Genomic DNA, 22,248 nt, shown 5'->3' with positions numbered 1-22,248 from the left:
CGAGGAAGATCGAGAAGAGGGTTGGGGCGATGACGCAGCCCTGCTTGACCCCGGTCCGGACGCGGATTGGGTCTGTGGTGGGACCGTTGGTAAGGATCACGGCCTGCATGTCATCGTGGAGCAGGCGGAGGATGGCGACAAACTTTTGGGGGCATCCGAAACTGAGGAGGACGCTCCATAGTCCCTCACGGTTGACGATGTCAAAGGCCTTTTTTGAGGTCAAAGGCGGCCATGTACAAGGGCTGGTGCTGTTCCTGCATTTCTCTTGTAGTTGTCGCGCAGTGAAGATCATGTTTGTTGTACCCCGTAGTGGACGGAATCCGCATTGTGACTCTGGGAGGAGCTCCTCGGCCACAGGGAGAAGATGGTTGAGGAAGATTCTTGCGATGACTTTCCCTCTGGCCGATAGCAGGGATATTCCTCTGTAGTTGCCGCAGTCGGACTTGTTCCCTTTTTTGAAGATGGTCACCATTACGGCCATCTCCGAGATCTCCCGGCATGCTCTCCAACTTCCAGATAAGAAAGATGAGGTCATGCATTCGTGCCAATAGTGCTTCTCCGCCAAACTTTCATGCCTCAGCGGGGATTCCATCCGCTCCTGATGCCTTGTTGTTCTTGAGCTGACGAATGGCCTTTTCTACCTCGTGCAGGGCTGGGGTTTTGCTGAGATGGTGGCGGGTAGCATGCTGAGGGATGGAGTCGAGGTCACTCGCGTCGAAGGCAGTGTGTTGGTTAAGGAGATCTTCGAAGTGCTCCTTCCAGCGGGCCCTGACTGCCTCGGTGTCCTTAATGAGTGCCTCCCTGTTCTTGGCCAGCAGTGGGGCGGGGCCTGGGCACTTGGGCAGTAGGTGGTTTTGACTGTGATGAAGAATCCTCGCACATTAGGGCTGTTGGCCAGCTGCTGGATCTCTGTGTTTTCTCAATCCACCATCTATTCTTTAGGTCACGTGCTTTTTGTTGGACCTCGGCCTTCAGCCTCCTGAAGAGCTGTTTGGCTGCTCCCGAATTGGGTTGTTGCTTTAAGTTCAGAAATACCCTGCGCTTGCAGCTTATTAGCTCCTGGATCTCCTGGTCATTCTCATCAAACCAGTCCTGGTGTTTCCTGGTTGAGTGACCGAGCGACTCTTCGCAGACACTGGTTATGGAGACCTGGAGGGCAGACCAAGCGCTGTGGGCATCCTGTGTCTCAGGGTCAGCAAGGCACGCCAGGTTGGCAGTGAGGCGCTGGCTATATAGGGCTCTCTTAGCTGGGTCTTTAAGTGCCCCGGCGTTGATTTTTCTGTGACACTGTTTTTGTTGCCGTGGTTGCTGCTTTGGGGCTATATTGATGTGGATGGTGGATCGGATTAGGCGCTGGTCCGTCCAGCAGTCTTCAGCTCCTGTCATGGCGCGGGTGATGTGCACATCCTTGCGATCCCTGGCTCGGACGATGACATAGTCGAGCAAGTGCCAGTGCTTGGAGCGAGGGTGTTGCCACAATGCCTTGTACTTGTCCCTCTGGTGGAACAAGGTGTTGGTGCTGGAGTTGGCTTTCCCTACCCCCCCTCTGCCAATCACGCCTCCCCAGAGGGCTGTGTCCTTGCCGACCCTGGCGTTGAAGTTGCCGAGGAGGATCAGTTTGTCATCTGCGGGAATGCGGGACAGGGGTTTTTCGAGGTTGGAGTAAAAACCCTCTTTGGCCTCATTTGTTGTGTCGAGTGTTGGGGCGTACGCGCTGATGACTGTGGCGCATTGGTTCCGGGATAGGGTGAGCCGAAGAGTTATGAGACGTTCGTTAACCCCGCGGGGGAGTCTCTGAGGCGGTCGACCAGCTCGTACCTGATGGCGAAACCGAGTCCAAGCAGGTGGCGTTCTTCCTCCAGTTTGCCTTTCCAGAAGGTGTAACCTCCACCTTCCCCGCAGGCAGGGAAAGGCCCTGTCGACGTCAATGCGTCTGAGTTCCTGGGCAACGATGGTGGTGCGGCGTTCCGGCCTGTCACTCTTGGAGTTGTCCATGAGGGTCCTGATGTTCCAGGCCCCGAACTTCAGTTTGAAAGGTGGAAGATGCCTGTGTGTGAGTTCTTTTAACGTGGGGTGGCCATTGCACACCGGCAACCACACGGACTTAGCAGAGCGAGGTCTTGGTCCAGTGGCAAGGGGGTCGGAGACGACTGGAGACCAGGCACTACTGTATGGGCCTCGTTGCCTACGGTGCGATGCGAGCGGTAAGCTCGGCACTGAGCAGCGCCCTTCGGTGAGATGGTGAGAAATCCGAGGCTTGGAAAGTGGGGTTGAGAGACTTGAGGCAATGCTTCCCTCTCCCAGGTATTAGCTTCTGACTGAGGGCAGGGATAGAGGCCCACTTCGTGGGGGAGGAGAGGTCAGAGAGGTCAGAATGGCCGCTGCCATGGTGCGCACCATGTGCTCCGCAGTGGAGTGGGACCACCGGCCCGGGGAAGGCCAGAACGACTCCGGAGGGATGGAGGCTCGAACTGCGCTGGTGGGAGGGAGGCCCCGAGCGTCGCCGGAGGGAGGAAGGCCCGAATGTGAGGACCGAGAGAGAACCTGTGGTCAGAGGTCCACCGGACGCTGTTGGGGATCGGTTACAGCAGCTGAGTCGGCTACATCCAGTGGGGAGCGACAGGCTTGGTGGCAGGAAGGCGGATCTGGGGGTAAGTCCAGCACTCAGTGATGAAGGTGACCAGGCGTGGTTGGGGGATGGGCAGTGGGCTCAGTTAGCTGCCCTTGCAGCATGGATTTTAGGGGTAAGGGGGATACTTTAGGGGTAGGTCAGGGGGGGCTTAAACACTGGAGGCGGGGGGGGGGGGGCGGAGATTGGGGGAGCAAGAGTGAAGGATGGTAGCAGATGGCCAGGGGGAAATTTGTTCAGGGAGAGCTCCCCAGGGAGCTACCATCCCGTCCGCCATTCAACGCACTCCTGGCTGGTCTCCCACATTCTACCCGACATAAACTTGAAGTCATCCAAACCTTGGCTGCCCCGTGTCCTAACTCGCACTGGGTCCCGCTCACCCATCACCCCCTGTGCTCGCTGACCCGTGTCCTAACTCGCACCAAGTCCCACTCACCCATCACCCCCTGTGCTCACTGCCCCGTGTCCTAACTCGCACCGAGTCCTGCTCACCCATCACCCCCTGTGCTCACTGCCCCGTGTCCTAACTCGCACCGAGTCCCACTCACCCATCACCCCCTGTGCTCACTGCCCCGTGTCCTAACTCGCACCGAGTCCCACTCACCCATCACCCCCTGTGCTCACTGCCCCGTGTCCTAACTCGCACCGAGTCCTGCTCACCCATCACCCCGTGCTCACTGCCCCGTGTCCTAACTCGCACCGGGTCCCGCTCACCCATCACCCCCTGTGCTCACTGCCCCGTGTCCTAACTCACACCGAGTCCCACTCACCCATCACCCCCTGTGCTCACTGCCCCGTGTCCTAACTCACACCGAGTCCTGCTCACCCATCACCCCCTGTGCTCACTGCCCCGTGTCCTAATTCGCACCGGGTCCCGCTCACCCATCACCCCCTGTGCTCACTGCCCCGTGTCCTAACTCGCACCGGGTCCCGCTCACCCATCACCCCCTGTGCTCACTGCCCCGTGTCCTAACTCGAACCGGGTCCCGCTCACCCATCACCCCCTGTGCTCACTGACCCCGTGTCCTAACTCGCACCGGGTCCCGCTCACCCATCACCCCCTGTGCTCGCTGCCCCGTGTCCTAACTTGCACCCAGTCCCGCTCACCCATCACCCCCTGTGCTCGCTGCCCCGTGTCCTAACTCACACCAAGTCCCGCTCACCCATCACCTCATGTGCTCACTGCCCCGTGTCCTAACTCACACCCAGTCCCACTCACCCATCACCCCCTGTGCTCACTGCCCTGTGTCCTAACTTGCACCCAGTCCCGCTCACCCATCACCTCATGTGCTCACTGCCCCGTGTCCTAACTTGCACCCAGTCCCGCTCACCCATCACCCCCTGTGCTCACTGCCCTGTGTCCTAACTCACACCCAGTCCCACTCACCCATCACCTCCTGTGCTCACTGCCCCGTGTCCTAACTTGCATCCAATCCCGCTCACCCATCACCTCATGTGCTCACTGCCCCGTGTCCTAACTCACACCAGTCCCACTCACCCATCACCCCCTGTGCTCACTGCCCTGTGTCCTAACTCGCACCGAGTCCCGCTCACCCATCACCCCCTGTGCTCACTGTCCCGTGTCCTAACTCGCACCCAGTCCCACTCACCCATCACTCCCTGTGCTCACTGCCCCGTGTCCTAACTCGCACCGAGTCCCGCTCACCCATCACCCCCTGTGCTCACTGCTCCGTGTCCTAACTCGCACCCAGTCCCACTCACCCAACACCCCCTGTGCTCACTGACCCGTGTCCTAACTCGCACCGAGTCCCACTCACCCAACACCCCCTGTGCTCACTGCCCCGTGTCCTAACTCACACCCAGTCCCACTCACCCATCACCCCCTGTGCTCACTGCCCTGTGTCCTAACTCACACCCAGTCCCACTCACCCATCACCTCCTGTGCTCACTGCCCCGTGTCCTAACTTGCATCCAATCCCGCTCACCCATCACCTCATGTGCTCACTGCCCCGTGTCCTAACTCACACCAGTCCCACTCACCCATCACCCCCTGTGCTCACTGCCCCGTGTCCTAACTCGCACCCAGTCCCGCTCACCCATCACCCCCTGTGCTCACTGCCCCGTGTCCTAACTCGCACCAAGTCCCGCTCACCCATCACCCCCTGTGCTCACTGCTCCGTGTCCTAACTCGCACCGAGTCCCACTCACCCATCACCCCCTGTGCTCGCTGACCTATATTTGCTCCTGGTTAAGCAACACCTCGATTTCAAAATTCTCATCCTTATTTTCAAATCCCTCCATGGCCCTCGCCCCTCCCTATCTCTGTAATCTCCTCCAGCCCCACAACCCCCCGAGATGTCTGCGGTCCTCTAATTCTGCCCTCCTGACCATCCCTGATTATAATCGCTCCACCATGGGTGGCTGTACCTTCTGTTGCCGAGGCCCTAACTCTGGAGCTCCTTAAAACCGACATCATTGACCAAGCTTTTGGTCACCTGCCCTAATTTCTCCTTATGTGGCTCGATGTCTTACAATAATCCTGTGAAGCGCTTTGGGACATTTTACTATGCGCTATATAAATACAAGTTGTTGTAGTAATGAAAGTTCTTGTGTGTTTTAAATATCACGCCAACACTCGCTATCTGGGCTCCCGCGTGAAGAGGAGCTTTCTGGACAAGGAACTGGAGAACGGATGGTGTGTGTGCAACTGTACCCCAGCAAGTCAGTGACTTCACGAGCAATGAGGGCAAACTGAAGGGGTGGGAGAAAGAGAAGGGTTATTGCGATTAACCTGAATGTTGAATCTGGAGTCTGACAAGCACTCGCTGTCGAAACTGCTGGCTCGGTCACCTTGTGTCCTTGAGTTGTGCCGATCTTTCAGCGAGGTGCTCCGGGGCCGTCGCAGTTGTCTGCTTTCTGATTTACTGAATGGGGCAAAGAAGAAGAATGACTTCAGTAATCCCCGAGGCAACAAAACGACTGTCCTTAAATAATGTAATGGCCAGCATTAAACTCCTGGGCCCCTGTCACAGTGGCAGGGGTTTTCACACTGCAGGGGAAGGGCTTGAGTGATTGTACACCGCCTGGTGCCTGAAGTTGGCAGAGCACAACTTGTTAAAACAGGGCTGTCCAAACTGTGGCCAGTAGCCACACATGACCTGTCCATAAATGACCACTGGCCTCAACACTCCCTCCCTCCACCACCTTCAACACTCCCTCCCTCCACCACCTCCAACACTCCCTCCCTCCACCACCGGCGCCCCCTGGCTGCAGTGTGCACCATCTACAAGATGCACTGCAGCAACTCGCCAAGGCTTCTTCAGCAGCACCTCCCAAACCCGCGACCTCTACCACCTAGAAGGACAAGGCAGCAGGTGCATGGGAACACCACCATCTCCACGTTCCCCTCCCAGTCACACACCATCCCGACTGGGAAATATATCGGCCGTTCCTTCATCGTCGCTGGGTCACAATCCTGGAACTCACTCCCTAACAGCACTGTGGGAGCACCTTCACCACACAGACTGCTCACCGCCACCTTCTCGAGGGGCAATAAATGCCGGCCTTGCCAGCGATGCCCAGATCTCGAGAATGATTATTTTTCAGTGAATAAGAACATAAGAAATAGGAGCAGGAGTAGGCCATACGGCCCCTCGAGCCTGCTCCGCCATTCAATACGATCATGTCTGATCTGATCATGGACTCAGCTCCACTTCCCTGCTCGCTCCCCATAACCCCTTATCCCCTTATCGGTTAAGAAACTGTCTATCTCTGTCTTAAATATATTCAATGTTCCAGCTTCCACAGCTCTCTGAGGCAGCAAATTCCACAGATTCACAACGAATGCCTATGAATCGCTGAAACTTACCTTACTGCACTTCAGTCTCTGGGCTGTTAGTCCAGTAACGTACCCACTTCACCAGCTCAGCCGTGTGTCCACGACTGAGGCAACAGCGCCAAGAACAGCCGTTTCCAAACTCCCAGGCCCTTGAGATTCACACAGGAGAGTAATAGAGTGGAGTGGGCTTGGCTTTACATGCTCTGGATTGCCAGGGTTTGAAGAGTCTGTATCTGGCCCACTGCTCACAGTTTGGACACTCCTCTGTAACAAGGTGCACGTTTTCAGTTTCACAGTCAGGCCTACACGTGACTCCAGTCCTACACGACACGATGGTGATTTCCTGATACGCTGCTCGTTTCAGGGCAACTGGGGCTCGGCAATAAATGTGGTCTTGCCCCTCCAGAGAGAAAAATGGTAATAAAAATACCATCAGAACAAGATCATTTTAGCTATGAAGATTGGATAGGCTGGGGTTATTTTCTTTGGAACAGAGGAGGCTGAGGGGAGACCTGATTGAGGTGTATAAAATTATGAGGGGCCTGGATAGAGTGGATAGGAAGGACCTGTTTCCCTTGGCAGAGGAATCAACAACCAGGGGGCATAGATTTAAAGTCATTGATAGGCGGTTTACATAGAAACATAGAAAATAGGTGCAGGAGTAGGCCATTCGGCCCTTCGAGCCTGCACCACCATTCAATAAGATCATGGCTGATCATTCCCTCAGTACCCCTTTCCTGCTTTCTCTCCATACCCCTTGATCCCTTTAGCAGTAAGGGCCACATCTAACTACCTTTTGAGGGGAAATTCCTTCACCCAGAGGGTGGTGGGGGTCTGGAACTCACGGCCTGAAAGGGTGGTAGAGGCAGAAACCCTCACCACATTTCAACAGTACTTGGATGTGCACCTGAAGTGCTGTAACCTGCAGGGCTACGGACCCAGAGCTGGGAAGTGGGATTCGTCGGAGAGCTTCTTTTCGGCTGGTGCGGACACGATGAGCCGAATGGCCTCCTTCCGTGCTGTAAATTTCAATTTGAGAAACGATATAAACCTCAGGCATTGCCCAGGATTCAAGGGGACCTATGTAACTCTCAGGCAAACAGCTAGGACAGCCCAATGTTAAAGAGCAGGCAGGTGTTGGTGAACAATCTACTGCCGGTTTTCACCGTTATACACATGGGAATTGCGGCTGGCATCATATACTAACATCTGTGGAAAGATTTCTGACAAGGCTCCACCTCTGTAGGTAACATCAGGGGGTCAAGGAGTAGGGGCGAAAGGGTAACACTGGATGGAATTCACTGAGACTGGAGAGAAGCCACAAGCAGGGTATGTCAGGGAGCACTTGTCATTGGTGCTCTATATAAATTACTTGGATAAGGTGGGGTTGGGGGATATGGGGAGAAGGTGGGGTTGGGGATATGGGGAGAAGGTGGGTCGGTGGGTTTGGGGGATGTGGGGAGAAGGTGGGTGTCTGGGGTTGGGGGATATGAGGAGAAGGTGGGTCGGTGGGTTTGGGGGATATGGGAAGAAGGTGGGTAGGTGGGGTTGGGGGATATGGGAAGAAGGTGGGTGGCTGGGGTTGGGGGATATGGGGAGAAGGTGGGTAGGTGGGGTTGGGGGATATGGGGAGAAGGTGGGTCGGTGGGGTTGGGGGATATGGGGAGAAGGTGGGTCGGTGGGGTTGGGGGATATGGGGAGAAGGTGGGGTTGGGGATATGGGGAGAAGGTGGGTAGGTGGGGTTGGGGATATGGGGAGGTGGGTAGGTGGGTTTGGGGATATGGGGAGAAGGTGGGTAGGTGGGGTTTGGGAGATATGGGGAGAAGGTGGGTAGGTGGGTTTGGGGTATATGGGGAGAAGGTGGGTAGGTGGGGTTGGGGGATATGGGGAGAAGGTGGGTAGGTGGGGTTTGGGGGATATGGGGAGAAGGTGGGTAGGTGGGTTTGGGGTATATGGGGAGAAGGTGGGTAGGTGGGGTTGGGGGATATGGGGAGAAGGTGGGTAGGTTGGGTTGGGGATATGGGTAAAGGTGGGACAAGGATTTATCATAGAAGATCGGTGTTTGTTGGGTCGAATTGTCTGTTGCGATTCGCGAGCTGGGATTTCCTTACCTGGGGGACACGATAACCTGGGATTCTGTCTTAGTGATTTTCCCCAAGGGTGGCAATTTCTCCATCGACGCTTCCCAGCTACTTACATCTCCAGGATTCACTTCTTCCTCTTCCAGATCCTGTCGAAATAACAGAAATACAAAGTGCCAACAAAGCTGTTTATCGCAGGTCCACGAGTGCAATAGTCTGTGTAACACGGGTCCGTCAGTCTGTGTAACACGGGCCTGTCAGTCTGTGTAACACGGGTCCGTCAGTCTGTGTAACACGGGTCCGTCAGTCTGTGTAACACGGGCCCACAATCAGTCTGTGTAACATGGGGCCACCATCAGTCTGTATAACACGGGCACACCATCAGTCTGTGTAACACGGGTCCGTCAGTCTGTGTAACACGGGCCCACCATCAGTCTGTGTAACACGAGCCCACCATCAGTCTGTGTAACACGGGTCCGTCAGTCTGTGTAACACGGGTCCATCAGTCTGTGTAACACGGGGTCACCGTCAGTCTGTGTAACACGGGTCCATCAGTCTGTGTAACACAGGTCCGTCAGTCTGTGTAACACGGGGTCACCGTCAGTCTGTGTAACACGGGCCCGTCGTCAGTCTGTGTAACACGGGCCCACCGTCCGTCTGTGTAACACGGGGTCACCGTCAGTCTGTGTAACACGGGGTCACCGTCAGTCTGTGTAACACGGGCCCATCAGTCTGTGTAACACAGGCCCACCGTCAGTCTGTGTAACACGGGGTCACCGTCAGTCTGTGTAACACGGGGTCACCGTCAGTCTGTGTAACACGGAGTCACCGTCAGTCTGTGTAACACGGGCCCACCGTCAGTCTGTGTAACACGGGGTCACCGTCAGTCTGTGTAACATTGGTCCGTCAGTCTGTGTAACACAGGGTCACCGTCAGTCTGTGTAACATGGGCCCACCGTCAGTCTGTGTAACACGGGCTCACCATCAGTATGTGTAACACGGGCCCGTCGTCAGTCTGTGTAACACGGGGTCACCGTCAGTCTGTGTAACACGGGCCCGTCGTCAGTCTGTGTAACACGGGGTCACCGTCCGTCTGTGTAACACGGGGTCACCGTCCGTCTGTGTAACACGGGGTCACCGTCAGTCTGTGTAACACGGGCCCGTCGTCAGTCTGTGTAACACGGGGTCACCGTCAGTCTGTGTAACACGGGCCCACCGTCAGTCTGTGTAACACGGGCCCACCGTCCGTCTGTGTAACACGGGGTCACCGTCAGTCTGTGTAACACGGGCTCACCGTCAGTCTGTGTAACACGGGCCCACCGTCAGTCTGTGTAACACGGGGTCACCGTTATTCTCTGTAACACGGGGTCACCGGCAGTCTGTGTAACACGGGGTCACCGTCAAGTCTGTGTAACATGGGCCCACCGTCAGTCTGTGTAACACGGGCTCACCATCAGTATGTGTAACACGGGGTCACTGTCAGTCTATGTAACGGGCCCGTCAGTCTGTGTAACACGGGGTCACCGTCAGTCTGTGTAACACGGGGTCACCGTCAGTCTGTGTAACACGGGGTCACCGTCAGTCTGTGTAACACGGGGTCACCGTCAGTCTGTGTAACATGGGCACACCGTCAGTCTGTGTAACACGGGGTCACCGTTATTCTGTGTAACACGGGGTCACCGTCAGTCTGTGTAACATGGGCCCACCGTCAGTCTATGTAACACGGGGTCACCGTCAGTCTGTGTAACATTGGTCCGTCAGTCTGTGTAACACGGGGTCACCGTCAGTCTGTGTAACACGGGATCACCGTCAGTCTGTGTAACACGGGCCCACCGTCAGCCTGTGTAACACGGGCCCACCGTCAGTCTGTGTAACACGGGCCCACCGTCAGTCTGTGTAACACAGGGTCACCGTCAGTCTGTGTAACACGGGGTCACCGTCAGTCTGTGTAACACGGGGTCACCGTCAGTCTGTGTAACACGGGGTCACCGTCAGTCTGTGTAACACGGGGTCACCGTCAGTCTGTGTAACACGGGGTCACCGTCAGTCTGTGTAACACGGGCTCACCGTCAGTCTGTGTAACACGGGGTCACCGTCAGTCTGTGTAACACGGGATCACCGTCAGTCTGTGTAACACGGGGTCACCGTCAGTCTGTGTAACACGGGGTCACCGTCAGTCTGTGTAACATGGGCCCACCATCAGTCTGTGTAACACGGGGTCACCGTCAGTCTGTGTAACATTGGTCCGTCAGTCTGTGTAACACGGGGTCACCGTCAGTCTGTGTAACATGGGCCCACCGTCAGTCTGTGTAACACGGGGTCACCGTCAGTCTGTGTAACACAGGGTCACCGTCTGTATGTGTAACACGGGCCCGTCGTCAGTCTGTGTAACACGGGGTCACCGTCAGTCTGTGTAACACGGGCCCGTCGTCAGTCTGTGTAACACGGGCCCACCGTCCGTCTGTGTAACACGGGGTCACCGTCAGTCTGTGTAACACGGGCTCACCGTCAGTCTGTGTAACACGGGCCCACCGTCAGTCTGTGTAACACGGGGTCACCGTTATTCTGTGTAACACGGGGTCACCGGCAGTCTGTGTAACACGGGGTCACCGTCAAGTCTGTGTAAAATGGGCCCACCGTCAGTCTGTGTAACACGGGCTCACCATCAGTCTGTGTAACACGGGATCACCGTCAGTCTGTGTAACATGGGCCCGTCAGTCTGTGTAACACGGGGTCACCGTCAGTCTGTGTAACACGGGGTCACCGTCAGTCTGTGTAACACGGGGTCACCGTCAGTCTGTGTAACACGGGGTCACCGTCAGTCTGTGTAACATGGGCACACCGTCAGTCTGTGTAACACGGGGTCACCGTTATTCTGTGTAACACGGGGTCACCGTCAGTCTGTGTAATTTTGGGCCCACCGTCAGTCTATGTAACACGGGGTCACCGTCAGTCTGTGTAACATTGGTCCGTCAGTCTGTGTAACACGGGGTCACCGTCAGTCTGTGTAACACGGGATCACCGTCAGTCTGTGTAACACGGGCCCACCGTTAGTCTGTGTAACACGGGCCCACCGTCAGTCTGTGTAACACGGGCTCACCGTCAGTCTGTGTAACACGGGGTCACCGTCAGTCTGTGTAACACGGGGTCACCGTCAGTCTGTGTAACACGGGGTCACCGTCAGTCTGTGTAACACGGGATCACCGTCAGTCTGTGTAACACGGGGTCACCGTCAGTCTGTGTAACACGGGGTCACCGTCAGTCTGTGTAACACGGGGTCACCGTCAGTCTATGTAACACGGGGTCACCGTCAGTCTGTGTAACACGGGCTCACCGTCAGTCTGTGTAACACGGGGTCACCGTCAGTCTGTGTAACAAGGGGTCACCGTCAGTCTGTGTAACACGGGGTCACCGTCAGTCTGTGTAACACGGGGTCACCGTCAGTCTGTGTAACACGGGCTCACCGTCAGTCTGTGTAACACGGGGTCACCGTCAGTCTGTGTAACACGGGATCACCGTCAGTCTGTGTAACATGGGTCCACCGTCAGTCTGTGTAACACGGGGTCACCGTCAGTCTGTGTAACATTGGTCCGTCAGTCTGTGTAACACGGGGTCACCGTCAGTCTGTGTAACATGGGCCCACCATCAGTCTGTGTAACACGGGGTCACCGTCAGTCTGTGTAACATTGGTCCGTCAGTCTGTGTAACACGGGGTCACCGTCAGTCTGTGTAACACGGGGTCACCGTCAGTTTGTGTAACACGGGGTCACCGTCAGTCTGTGTAACACGGGCTCACCATCAGTCTGTGTAACACGGGGTCACAGTCAGTCTGTGTAACACGGGCTCACCATCACTCTGTGTAACACGGGCTCACCATCAGTCTGTGTAACACGGGCTCACCATCAGTCTGTATAACACGGGCTCACTGTCAGTCTGTGTAACATGGGCCCGTCAGTCTGTGTAACACGGGCTCACCGTCAGTCTGTGTAACACGGGCTCACCATCAGTCTGTGTAACACAGGGTCACCGTCAGTCTGTGTAACACGGGCTCACTGTCAGTCTGTGTAACATGGGCCGGTCAGTCTGTGTAACACGGGCTCACCATCAGTATGTGTAACACGGGGTCACCGTCAGTCTGTGTAACACGGGCCCACCGTCAGTTTGTGTAACATGGGCCCATCAGTCTGTGTAACACGGGCTCACCATCAGTCTGTGTAACACGGGCTCACCATCAGTCTGTGTAACACAGGGTCACCGTCAGTCTGTGTAACACGGGCTCACTGTCAGTCTGTGTAACATGGGCCCGTCAGTCTGTGTAACACGGGCCCACCGTCAGTCTGTGGAACACAAGCCCACCGTCAGTCTGTGTAACACGGGGTCACCGTCAGTCTGTGTAACACGGGGTCACCGTCAGTCTGTGTAACACGGGCTCACCGTCAGTCTGTGTAACACGGGCTCACCGTCAGTCTGTGTAACACGGGCTCACCGTCAGTCTGTGTAACACGGCCTCACCATCAGTCTGTGTAACACGGGGTCACCGTCAGTCTGTGTAACACGGGCCCACCGTCAGTCTGTGTAACACGGGCTCACCGTCAGTCTGTGTAACACGGGCTCAACGTCAGTCTGTGCAACACGGGCTCACCATCAGTCTGTGTAACACGGGCTCACCGTCAGTCTGTGTAACACGGGGTCACCGTCAGTCTGTGTAAGACGGGCCCACCGTCAGTCTGTGTAACACGGGCTCACCGTCAGTCTGTGTAACACGAGCTCACCGTCAGTCTGTGTAACACGGGCTCACCGTCAGTCTGTGTAACACGGGGTCACCGTCAGTCTGTGTAACACGGGCTCACCATCAGTCTGTGTAACACGGGGTCACCGTCAGTCTGTGTAACACGGGCCCATCAGTCTGTGTAACACGGGGTCACCGTCAGTCTGTGTAACACGGGCCCACCGTCAGTCTGTGTAACACGTGGTCACCGTCAGTCTGTGTAACACGGGGTCACCGTCAGTCTGTGTAACACGGGGTCACCGTCAGTCTGTGTAACACGGGGTCACCGTCAGTCTGTGTAACACGGGCCCACCGTCAGTCTGTGTAACACGGGCCCACCGTCAGTCTGTGTAACACGGGCCCACCGTCAGTCTGTGTAACACGGGCACACAGTCAGTCTGTGTAACACGGGCTCACCGTCAGTCTGTGTAACACGGGGTCACCGTCAGTCTGTGTAACACGGGATCACCGTCAGTCTGTGTAACACGGGGTCACCGTCAGTCTGTGTAACACGGGATCACCGTCAGTCTGTGTAACACGGGCCCACCGTCAGTCTGTGTAACACGGGCCCACCGTCAGTCTGTGTAACACGGGGTCACCGTCAGTCTGTGTAACACGGGATCACCGTCAGTCTGTGTAACACGGGGCCACCGTCAGTCTGTGTAACACGGGGTCACCGTCAGTCTGTGTAACACGGGCTCACCGTCAGTCTGTGTAACACGGGGTCACCGTCAGTCTGTGTAACACGGGCCCACCGTCAGTCTGTGTAACACGGGGTCACCGTCAGTCTGTGTAACACGGGATCACCGTCAGTCTGTGTAACACGGGCCCACCGTCAGTCTGTGTAACACGGGGTCACCGTCAGTCTGTGTAACACGGGCTCACCGTCAGTCTGTGTAACACGGGCCCACCGTCAGTCTGTGTAACACGGGGTCACCGTCAGTCTGTGTAACACGGGCTCACCGTCAGTCTGTGTAACACGGGCCCACCATCAGTCTGTGTAACACGGGCCCACCGTCAGTCTGTGTAACATGGGCCCACCGTCAGTCTGTGTAACACGGGCTCACCGTCAGTCTGTGTAACACGGGATCACCGTCAGTCTGTGTAACACGGGGTCACCGTCAGTCTGTGTAACACGGGATCACCGTCAGTCTGTGTAACACGGGATCACCGTCAGTCTGTGTAACACGGGCCCACCGTCAGTCTGTGTAACACGGGGTCACCGTCAGTCTGTGTAACACGGGATCACCGTCAGTCTGTGTAAGACGGGCCCACCGTCAGTCTGTGTAACACGGGCCCACCATCAGTCTGTGTAACACGGGCTCACCGTCAGTCTGTGTAACACGGGTTCACCGTCAGTCTGTGTAACACGGGATCACCGTCAGTCTGTGTAACACAGGATCACCGTCAGTCTGTGTAACATGGGCCCACCGTCAGTCTGTGTAACACGGGATCACCGTCAGTCTGTGTAACACGGGATCACCGTCAGTCTGTGTAACACGGGGTCACCGTCAGTCTGTGTAACACGGGCTCACCGTCAGTCTGTGTAACACGGGGTCACCGTCAGTCTGTGTAACACGGGGTCACCGTCAGTCTGTGTAACACGGGATCACCGTCAGTCTGTGTAACACGGGCTCACCGTCAGTCTGTGTAACAAGGGGTCACCGTCAGTCTGTGTAACACGGGATCACCGTCAGTCTGTGTAACACGGGGTCACCGTCAGTCTGTGTAACACGGGCTCACCGTCAGTCTGTGTAACACGGGCTCACCGTCAGTCTGTGTAACACGGGGTCACCGTCAGTCTGTGTAACACGGGATCACCGTCAGTCTGTGTAACACGGGATCACCGTCAGTCTGTGTAAGACGGGATCACCGTCAGTCTGTGTAAGACGGGCCCACCGTCAGTCTGTGTAACACGGGCCCACCATCAGTCTGTGTAACACGGGCTCACCGTCAGTCTGTGTAACACGGGGTCACCGTCAGTCTGTGTAACACGGGATCACCGTCAGTCTGTGTAACACGGGATCACCGTCAGTCTGTGTAACATGGGCCCACCGTCAGTCTGTGTAACACGGGCTCACCGTCAGTCTGTGTAACACGGGCCCACCATCAATCTGTGTAACACGGGGTCACCGTCAGTCTGTGTAACACGGGGTCACCGTCAGTCTGTGTAACACGGGATCACCGTCAGTCTGTGTAACACGGGGTCACCGTCAGTCTGTGTAACACGGGATCACCGTCAGTCTGTGTAACACGGGCTCACCGTCAGTCTGTGTAACACGGGCCCACCGTCAGTCTGTGTAACACGGGATCACCATCAGTCTGTGTAACACGGGGTCACCGTCAGTCTGTGTAACACGGGCCCACCGTCAGTCTGTGTAACACGGGATCACCGTCAGTCTGTGTAACACGGGATCACCGTCAGTCTGTGTAACACGGGGTCACCGACAGTCTGTGTAACACGGGGTCAGCGTCAGTCTGTGTAACACGGGGTCAGCGTCAGTCTGTGTAACACGGGATCACCGTCAGTCTGTGTAACACGGGATCACCGTCAGTCTGTGTAAGACGGGCCCACCGTCAGTCTGTGTAACACGGGCCCACCATCAGTCTGTGTAACACGGGCTCACCGTCAGTCTGTGTAACACGTGGTCACCGTCAGTCTGTGTAACACGGGATCACCGTCAGTCTGTGTAACACGGGCTCACCGTCAGTCTGTGTAACACGGGCCCACCATCAGTCTGTGTAACACGTGGTCACCGTCAGTCTGTGTAACACGGGGTCACCGTCAGTCTGTGTAACACGGGATCACCGTCAGTCTGTGTAACACGGGCTCACCGTCAGTCTGTGTAACACGGGGTCACCGTCAGTCTGTGTAACACGGGCCCACCGTCAGTCTGTGTAACACGGGGTCACCGTCAGTCTGTGTAACACGGGATCACCGTCAGTCTGTGTAACACGGGCCCACCGTCAGTCTGTGTAACACGGGGTCACCGTCAGTCTGTGTAACACGGGCTCACCGTCAGTCTGTGTAACACGGGCCCACCGTCAGTCTGTGTAACACGGGGTCACCGTCAGTCTGTGTAACACGGGCTCACCGTCAGTCTGTGTAACACGGGCCCACCATCAGTCTGTGTAACACGGGCCCACCGTCAGTCTGTGTAACATGGGCCCACCGTCAGTCTGTGTAACACGGGCTCACCGTCAGTCTGTGTAACACGGGATCACCGTCAGTCTGTGTAACACGGGGTCACCGTCAGTCTGTGTAACACGGGATCACCGTCAGTCTGTGTAACACGGGATCACCGTCAGTCTGTGTAACACGGGCCCACCGTCAGTCTGTGTAACACGGGGTCACCGTCAGTCTGTGTAACACGGGATCACCGTCAGTCTGTGTAAGACGGGCCCACCGTCAGTCTGTGTAACACGGGCCCACCATCAGTCTGTGTAACACGGGCTCACCGTCAGTCTGTGTAACACGGGTTCACCGTCAGTCTGTGTAACACGGGATCACCGTCAGTCTGTGTAACACAGGATCACCGTCAGTCTGTGTAACATGGGCCCACCGTCAGTCTGTGTAACACGGGATCACCGTCAGTCTGTGTAACACGGGATCACCGTCAGTCTGTGTAACACGGGGTCACCGTCAGTCTGTGTAACACGGGCTCACCGTCAGTCTGTGTAACACGGGGTCACCGTCAGTCTGTGTAACACGGGGTCACCGTCAGTCTGTGTAACACGGGATCACCGTCAGTCTGTGTAACACGGGCTCACCGTCAGTCTGTGTAACAAGGGGTCACCGTCAGTCTGTGTAACACGGGATCACCGTCAGTCTGTGTAACACGGGGTCACCGTCAGTCTGTGTAACACGGGCTCACCGTCAGTCTGTGTAACACGGGCTCACCGTCAGTCTGTGTAACACGGGGTCACCGTCAGTCTGTGTAACACGGGATCACCGTCAGTCTGTGTAACACGGGATCACCGTCAGTCTGTGTAAGACGGGATCACCGTCAGTCTGTGTAAGACGGGCCCACCGTCAGTCTGTGTAACACGGGCCCACCATCAGTCTGTGTAACACGGGCTCACCGTCAGTCTGTGTAACACGGGGTCACCGTCAGTCTGTGTAACACGGGATCACCGTCAGTCTGTGTAACACGGGATCACCGTCAGTCTGTGTAACATGGGCCCACCGTCAGTCTGTGTAACACGGGCTCACCGTCAGTCTGTGTAACACGGGCCCACCATCAATCTGTGTAACACGGGGTCACCGTCAGTCTGTGTAACACGGGGTCACCGTCAGTCTGTGTAACACGGGATCACCGTCAGTCTGTGTAACACGGGGTCACCGTCAGTCTGTGTAACACGGGATCACCGTCAGTCTGTGTAACACGGGCTCACCGTCAGTCTGTGTAACACGGGCCCACCGTCAGTCTGTGTAACACGGGATCACCATCAGTCTGTGTAACACGGGGTCACCGTCAGTCTGTGTAACACGGGCCCACCGTCAGTCTGTGTAACACGGGATCACCGTCAGTCTGTGTAACACGGGATCACCGTCAGTCTGTGTAACACGGGGTCACCGACAGTCTGTGTAACACGGGGTCAGCGTCAGTCTGTGTAACACGGGGTCAGCGTCAGTCTGTGTAACACGGGATCACCGTCAGTCTGTGTAACACGGGATCACCGTCAGTCTGTGTAAGACGGGCCCACCGTCAGTCTGTGTAACACGGGCCCACCATCAGTCTGTGTAACACGGGCTCACCGTCAGTCTGTGTAACACGTGGTCACCGTCAGTCTGTGTAACACGGGATCACCGTCAGTCTGTGTAACACGGGCTCACCGTCAGTCTGTGTAACACGGGCCCACCATCAGTCTGTGTAACACGTGGTCACCGTCAGTCTGTGTAACACGGGGTCACCGTCAGTCTGTGTAACACGGGATCACCGTCAGTCTGTGTAACACGGGGTCACCGTCAGTCTGTGTAACACGGGATCACCGTCAGTCTGTGTAACACGGGCTCACCGTCAGTCTGTGTAACATGGGCCCACCGTCAGTCTGTGTAACACGGGCTCACCGTCAGTCTGTGTAACACGGGCCCACCATCAGTCTGTGTAACACGGGGTCACCGTCAGTCTGTGTAACACGGGATCACCGTCAGTCTGTGTAACACGGGCTCACCGTCAGTCTGTGTAACACGGGCCCACCGTCAGTCTGTGTAACACGGGATCACCATCCGTCTGTGTAACACGGGGTCACCGTCAGTCTGTGTAACACGGGCCCACCGTCAGTCTGTGTTACACGGGGTCACCGTCAGTCTGTGTAACACGGGGCCACTGTCAGTCTGTGTAACATTGGTCCGTCAGTCTGTGTAACACGGGGTCACCGTCAGTCTGTGTAACACGGGGTCACCGTCAGTCTGTGTAACACGGGCCCACCGTCAGTCTGTGTAACACGGGGCCACTGTCAGTCTGTGTAACACGGGCCCACCGTCAGTCTGTGTAACACGGGGTCACCATCAGTCTGTGTAACACGGGGTCACCGTCAGTCTGTGTAACACGGGCCCTCTGTCAGTCTGTGTAACACGGGGTCACCGTCAGTCTGTGTAACACGGGGTCACCGTCAGTCTGTGTAACACGGGCCCACCGTCAGTCTGTGTAACACGGGCCCACCGTCAGTCTGTGTAACACGGGGTCACCATCAGTCTGTGTAACACGGGCCCACCGTCAGTCTGTGTAACACGGGCCCACCGTCAGTCTGTGTAACACGGGGTCACCGTCAGTCTGTGTAACACGGGCCCACCGTCAGTCTGTGTAACACGGGGTCACCGTCAGTCTGTGTAACACGGGCCCACCGTCAGTCTGTGTAACACGGGGTCACCGTCAGTCTGTGTAACACGGGCCCACTGTCAGTCTGTGTAACACGGGGTCACCGGACCCCGATGGTGCAGAGCGACCCGAGACGCAGTGTCGGGTGACGGAGATGCAGGATAGTGTCTGTAAGCCCACCTGCTGTTCTGGGCTGTTGCACTTACTAGAGACACAGCCTCGACAGCCACCTCTTCCTGCAGGCTGCAGCTACTCACAACCTTATTCTCCGATGGAGGGAATTCTGCCTGTGGAAGGAGGAGGGGAGGGGAGACAACAGACGTCACTATACAGGTTAAAGCACTGCTGGTCCATCCTATACTCCAGCACTTCTTAAATCACTGGGTTGTCAAAGAGTGGGGAAGCCGAGTGTGTCGCACACCAGTAGCCGGTGTATGTGGGCTGCCTCCTGGATTGTCGCTGCTAAATGCAGCACGCTGTCTCGGCTAAACATAGTCCAGTTACAGCCAGGATTACACGCCAGTCTTCCTGCTGGGCGATTCTCTCATAGGGCGAGACGGCAGGTGAGGAAGGGATGAGGAGCATTTGGAACCGGACAGCCAGGTTTGAAGTGCCCTTTTGAGTTCCGAGTCGAGCGCTTGCTTTGGGGAGTCTCGTGTCAGGGCATGTGGACAATGTGGCCCTGCCCAGCGGAGCTGGTAGAGTGTGGTCAGTGCTTCGATGCTGGGGATGTTGGCCTGGTCGAGGACGCTAACGTTGGTGTATCTGTCCTCCCAGGGGATTTGCAGGATGTTGCGGAGATAGCGTTGGTGGTATTTCTCCAGCGACTTGAGGTGTCTACTGTACATGCTCCATGTCTCTGAGCCACACAGGAGGCCGGGTGTCATGACATCCCTGTAGACCATAAGTTTGCTGCCAGATTTGAGGTCCTGGTCTTCAAACACTCTCTTCCTCAGGCGCTCTACTCGAAACTCTTACACGGCACGCGAGCCCCAGGTGGGCAGAAGAAACGTTTCAAGGACACCCTCAAAGCCTCCCTGATAAAGTGCAACATCCCCACCGACACCTGGGAATCCCTGGCCAGAGACCGCCCTAAGTGGAGGAAGTGCATCTGGGAGGGCGCTGAGCACCTCGAGTCTCGTCGCCGAGAGCATGCAGAAACCAAGCGCAGGCAGCGGAAGGAGCGTGCGGCAAACCAGTCCCACCCTCCCCTTCCCTCAACCACTGTCTGTCCCACCTGTGACAGAGACTGTAATTCCCGTATTGGACTGTTCAGTCACCTGAGAACTCACTTCTACAGTGGAAGCAAGTCTTCCTCGATTCCGAGGGACTGCCGGCGATGATGATGATGACCATTTGAGACCTGTTTTGAATAGCCAACCTTTCAGGAATGTGTTGCCCATTTGTGAGTGAGCCAGTTTCTTGCTCTGCATGTGTTGGATCCCTTGATACTGTAACACCCTTGTGTCCCTTGTGCGACAGGAAACGGTCCCTGGGCTGGGAGTGAGGGCCCATCAGTTACAGGATACACTGGGCCGGGATTGAGGGCCATCAGTTACAGGCTACACTGGGCCGGGAGTGAGGGCCCATCAGTTACAGGATACACTGGGCCGGGATTGAGGGCCATCAGTTACAGGCTACACTGGGCCAGGAGTGAGGGCCCATCAGTTACAGGATACACTGGGCTGGGAGTGAGGGCCATCAGTTACAGGATACACTGGGCCGGGATTGAGGGCCATCAGTTACAGGCTACACTGGGCCAGGAGTGAGGGCCCATCAGTTACAGGATACACTGGGCTGGGAGTGAGGGCCCATCAGTTACAGGATACACTGGGCTGTGAGTGAGGGCCCATCAGTTACAGGCTACACTGGGCCAGGAGTGAGGGCCCATCAGTTACAGGCTACACTGGGCCGGGAGTGAGGGCCCATCAGTTACAGGATACACTGGGCTGTGAGTGAGGGCCCATCAGTTACAGGCTACACTCGGCCGAGAGTGAGGGACAATCAGTTACAGGCTACACTGGGCTGGGAGTGAGGGTCCATCAGTTACAGGATATACTGGGCTGTGAGTGAGGGCCCATCAGTTACAGGTTACACTGGGCCGGGAGTGAGGGCCCATCAGTTACAGGCTACACTGGGCTGGGAGTGAGGGTCCATCAGTTACAGGATACACTGGGCTGTGAGTGAGGGCCCATCAGTTACAGGCTACACTGGGCCGGGAGTGAGGGCCCATCAGTTACAGGATACACTGGGCTGTGAGTGAGGGCCCATCAGTTACAGGATACACTGGGCTGGGAGTGAGGGCCCATCAGTTACAGGATACACTGGGTTGGGAGTGAGGGCCAATCAGTTACAGGATACACTGGGCCGGGAGTGAGGGCCCATCAGTTACAGGATACACTGGGCTGTGAGTGAGGGCCCATCAGTTACAGGTTACACTGGGCCGGGAGTGAGGGCCCATCAGTTACAGGCTACACTGGGCTGTGAGTGAGGGCCATCAGTTACAGGATACACTGGGCCGGGAGTGAGGGCCCATCAGTTACAGGATACACTGGGCTGGGAGTGAGGGCCATCAGTTACAGGCTACACTGGGCCGGGAGTGAGGGCCCATCAGTTACAGGATACACTGGGCCGGGAGTGAGGGCCCATCAGTTACAGGATACACTGGGCTGGGAGTGAGGGCCATCAGTTACAGGCTACACTGGGCCGGGAGTGAGGGCCCATCAGTTACAGGATACACTGGGCCGGGAGTGAGGGCCCATCAGTTACAGGCTACACTGGGCCGGGAGTGAGGGCCCATCAATTACAGGATACACTGGGCTGGGAGTGAGGGCCATCAGTTACAGGCTACACTGGGCCGGGAGTGAGGGCCCATCAGTTACAGCGAACACTGGGCCGGGAGTGAGGGCCCATCAGTTACAGGATACACTGGGCCGGGAGTGAGGGCCCATCAGTTACAGGATACACTGGGCCGAGAGAGAGGGCCCATCAGTTACAGGATACACTGGGCCGGGAGTGAGGGCCCATCAGTTACAGGCTACACTGGGCTGGGAGTGAGGCCCATCAGTTACAGGATACACTGGGCCGGGAGTGAGGGCCATCAGTTACAGGATACACTGGGCCGGGAGTGAGGGCCATCAGTTACAGG

At 56.5% G+C, this 22,248-nt stretch overlaps 1 protein-coding gene across 1 annotated transcript in view; it reads right to left on the bottom strand.

Moving 5' to 3' along the window:
- The window catches only part of LOC139252633 (phosphofurin acidic cluster sorting protein 2-like), a 469,430-nt gene that overhangs the window by 393,592 nt on the left and 53,590 nt on the right, over positions 1 to 22,248 (bottom strand). Inside the window, exons 7-9 of the mRNA XM_070873440.1 lie at positions 19,307 to 19,387; positions 8,541 to 8,659; positions 5,382 to 5,514 (exon numbers count right to left, since the gene is read on the bottom strand). Of these exons, the coding sequence (XP_070729541.1) occupies positions 5,382 to 5,514; positions 8,541 to 8,659; positions 19,307 to 19,387 (333 nt within the window). The remainder of the gene's footprint in view (positions 1 to 5,381; positions 5,515 to 8,540; positions 8,660 to 19,306; positions 19,388 to 22,248) is intronic.

This window comes from Pristiophorus japonicus, unplaced genomic scaffold (assembly GCF_044704955.1).
Source record: "Pristiophorus japonicus isolate sPriJap1 unplaced genomic scaffold, sPriJap1.hap1 HAP1_SCAFFOLD_471, whole genome shotgun sequence".
Classification (NCBI taxonomy): Eukaryota; Metazoa; Chordata; class Chondrichthyes; family Pristiophoridae; genus Pristiophorus; species Pristiophorus japonicus.
Note: the sequence above shows the minus strand (reverse complement) of the source record. Positions and strands in the feature narration are given on the sequence as shown.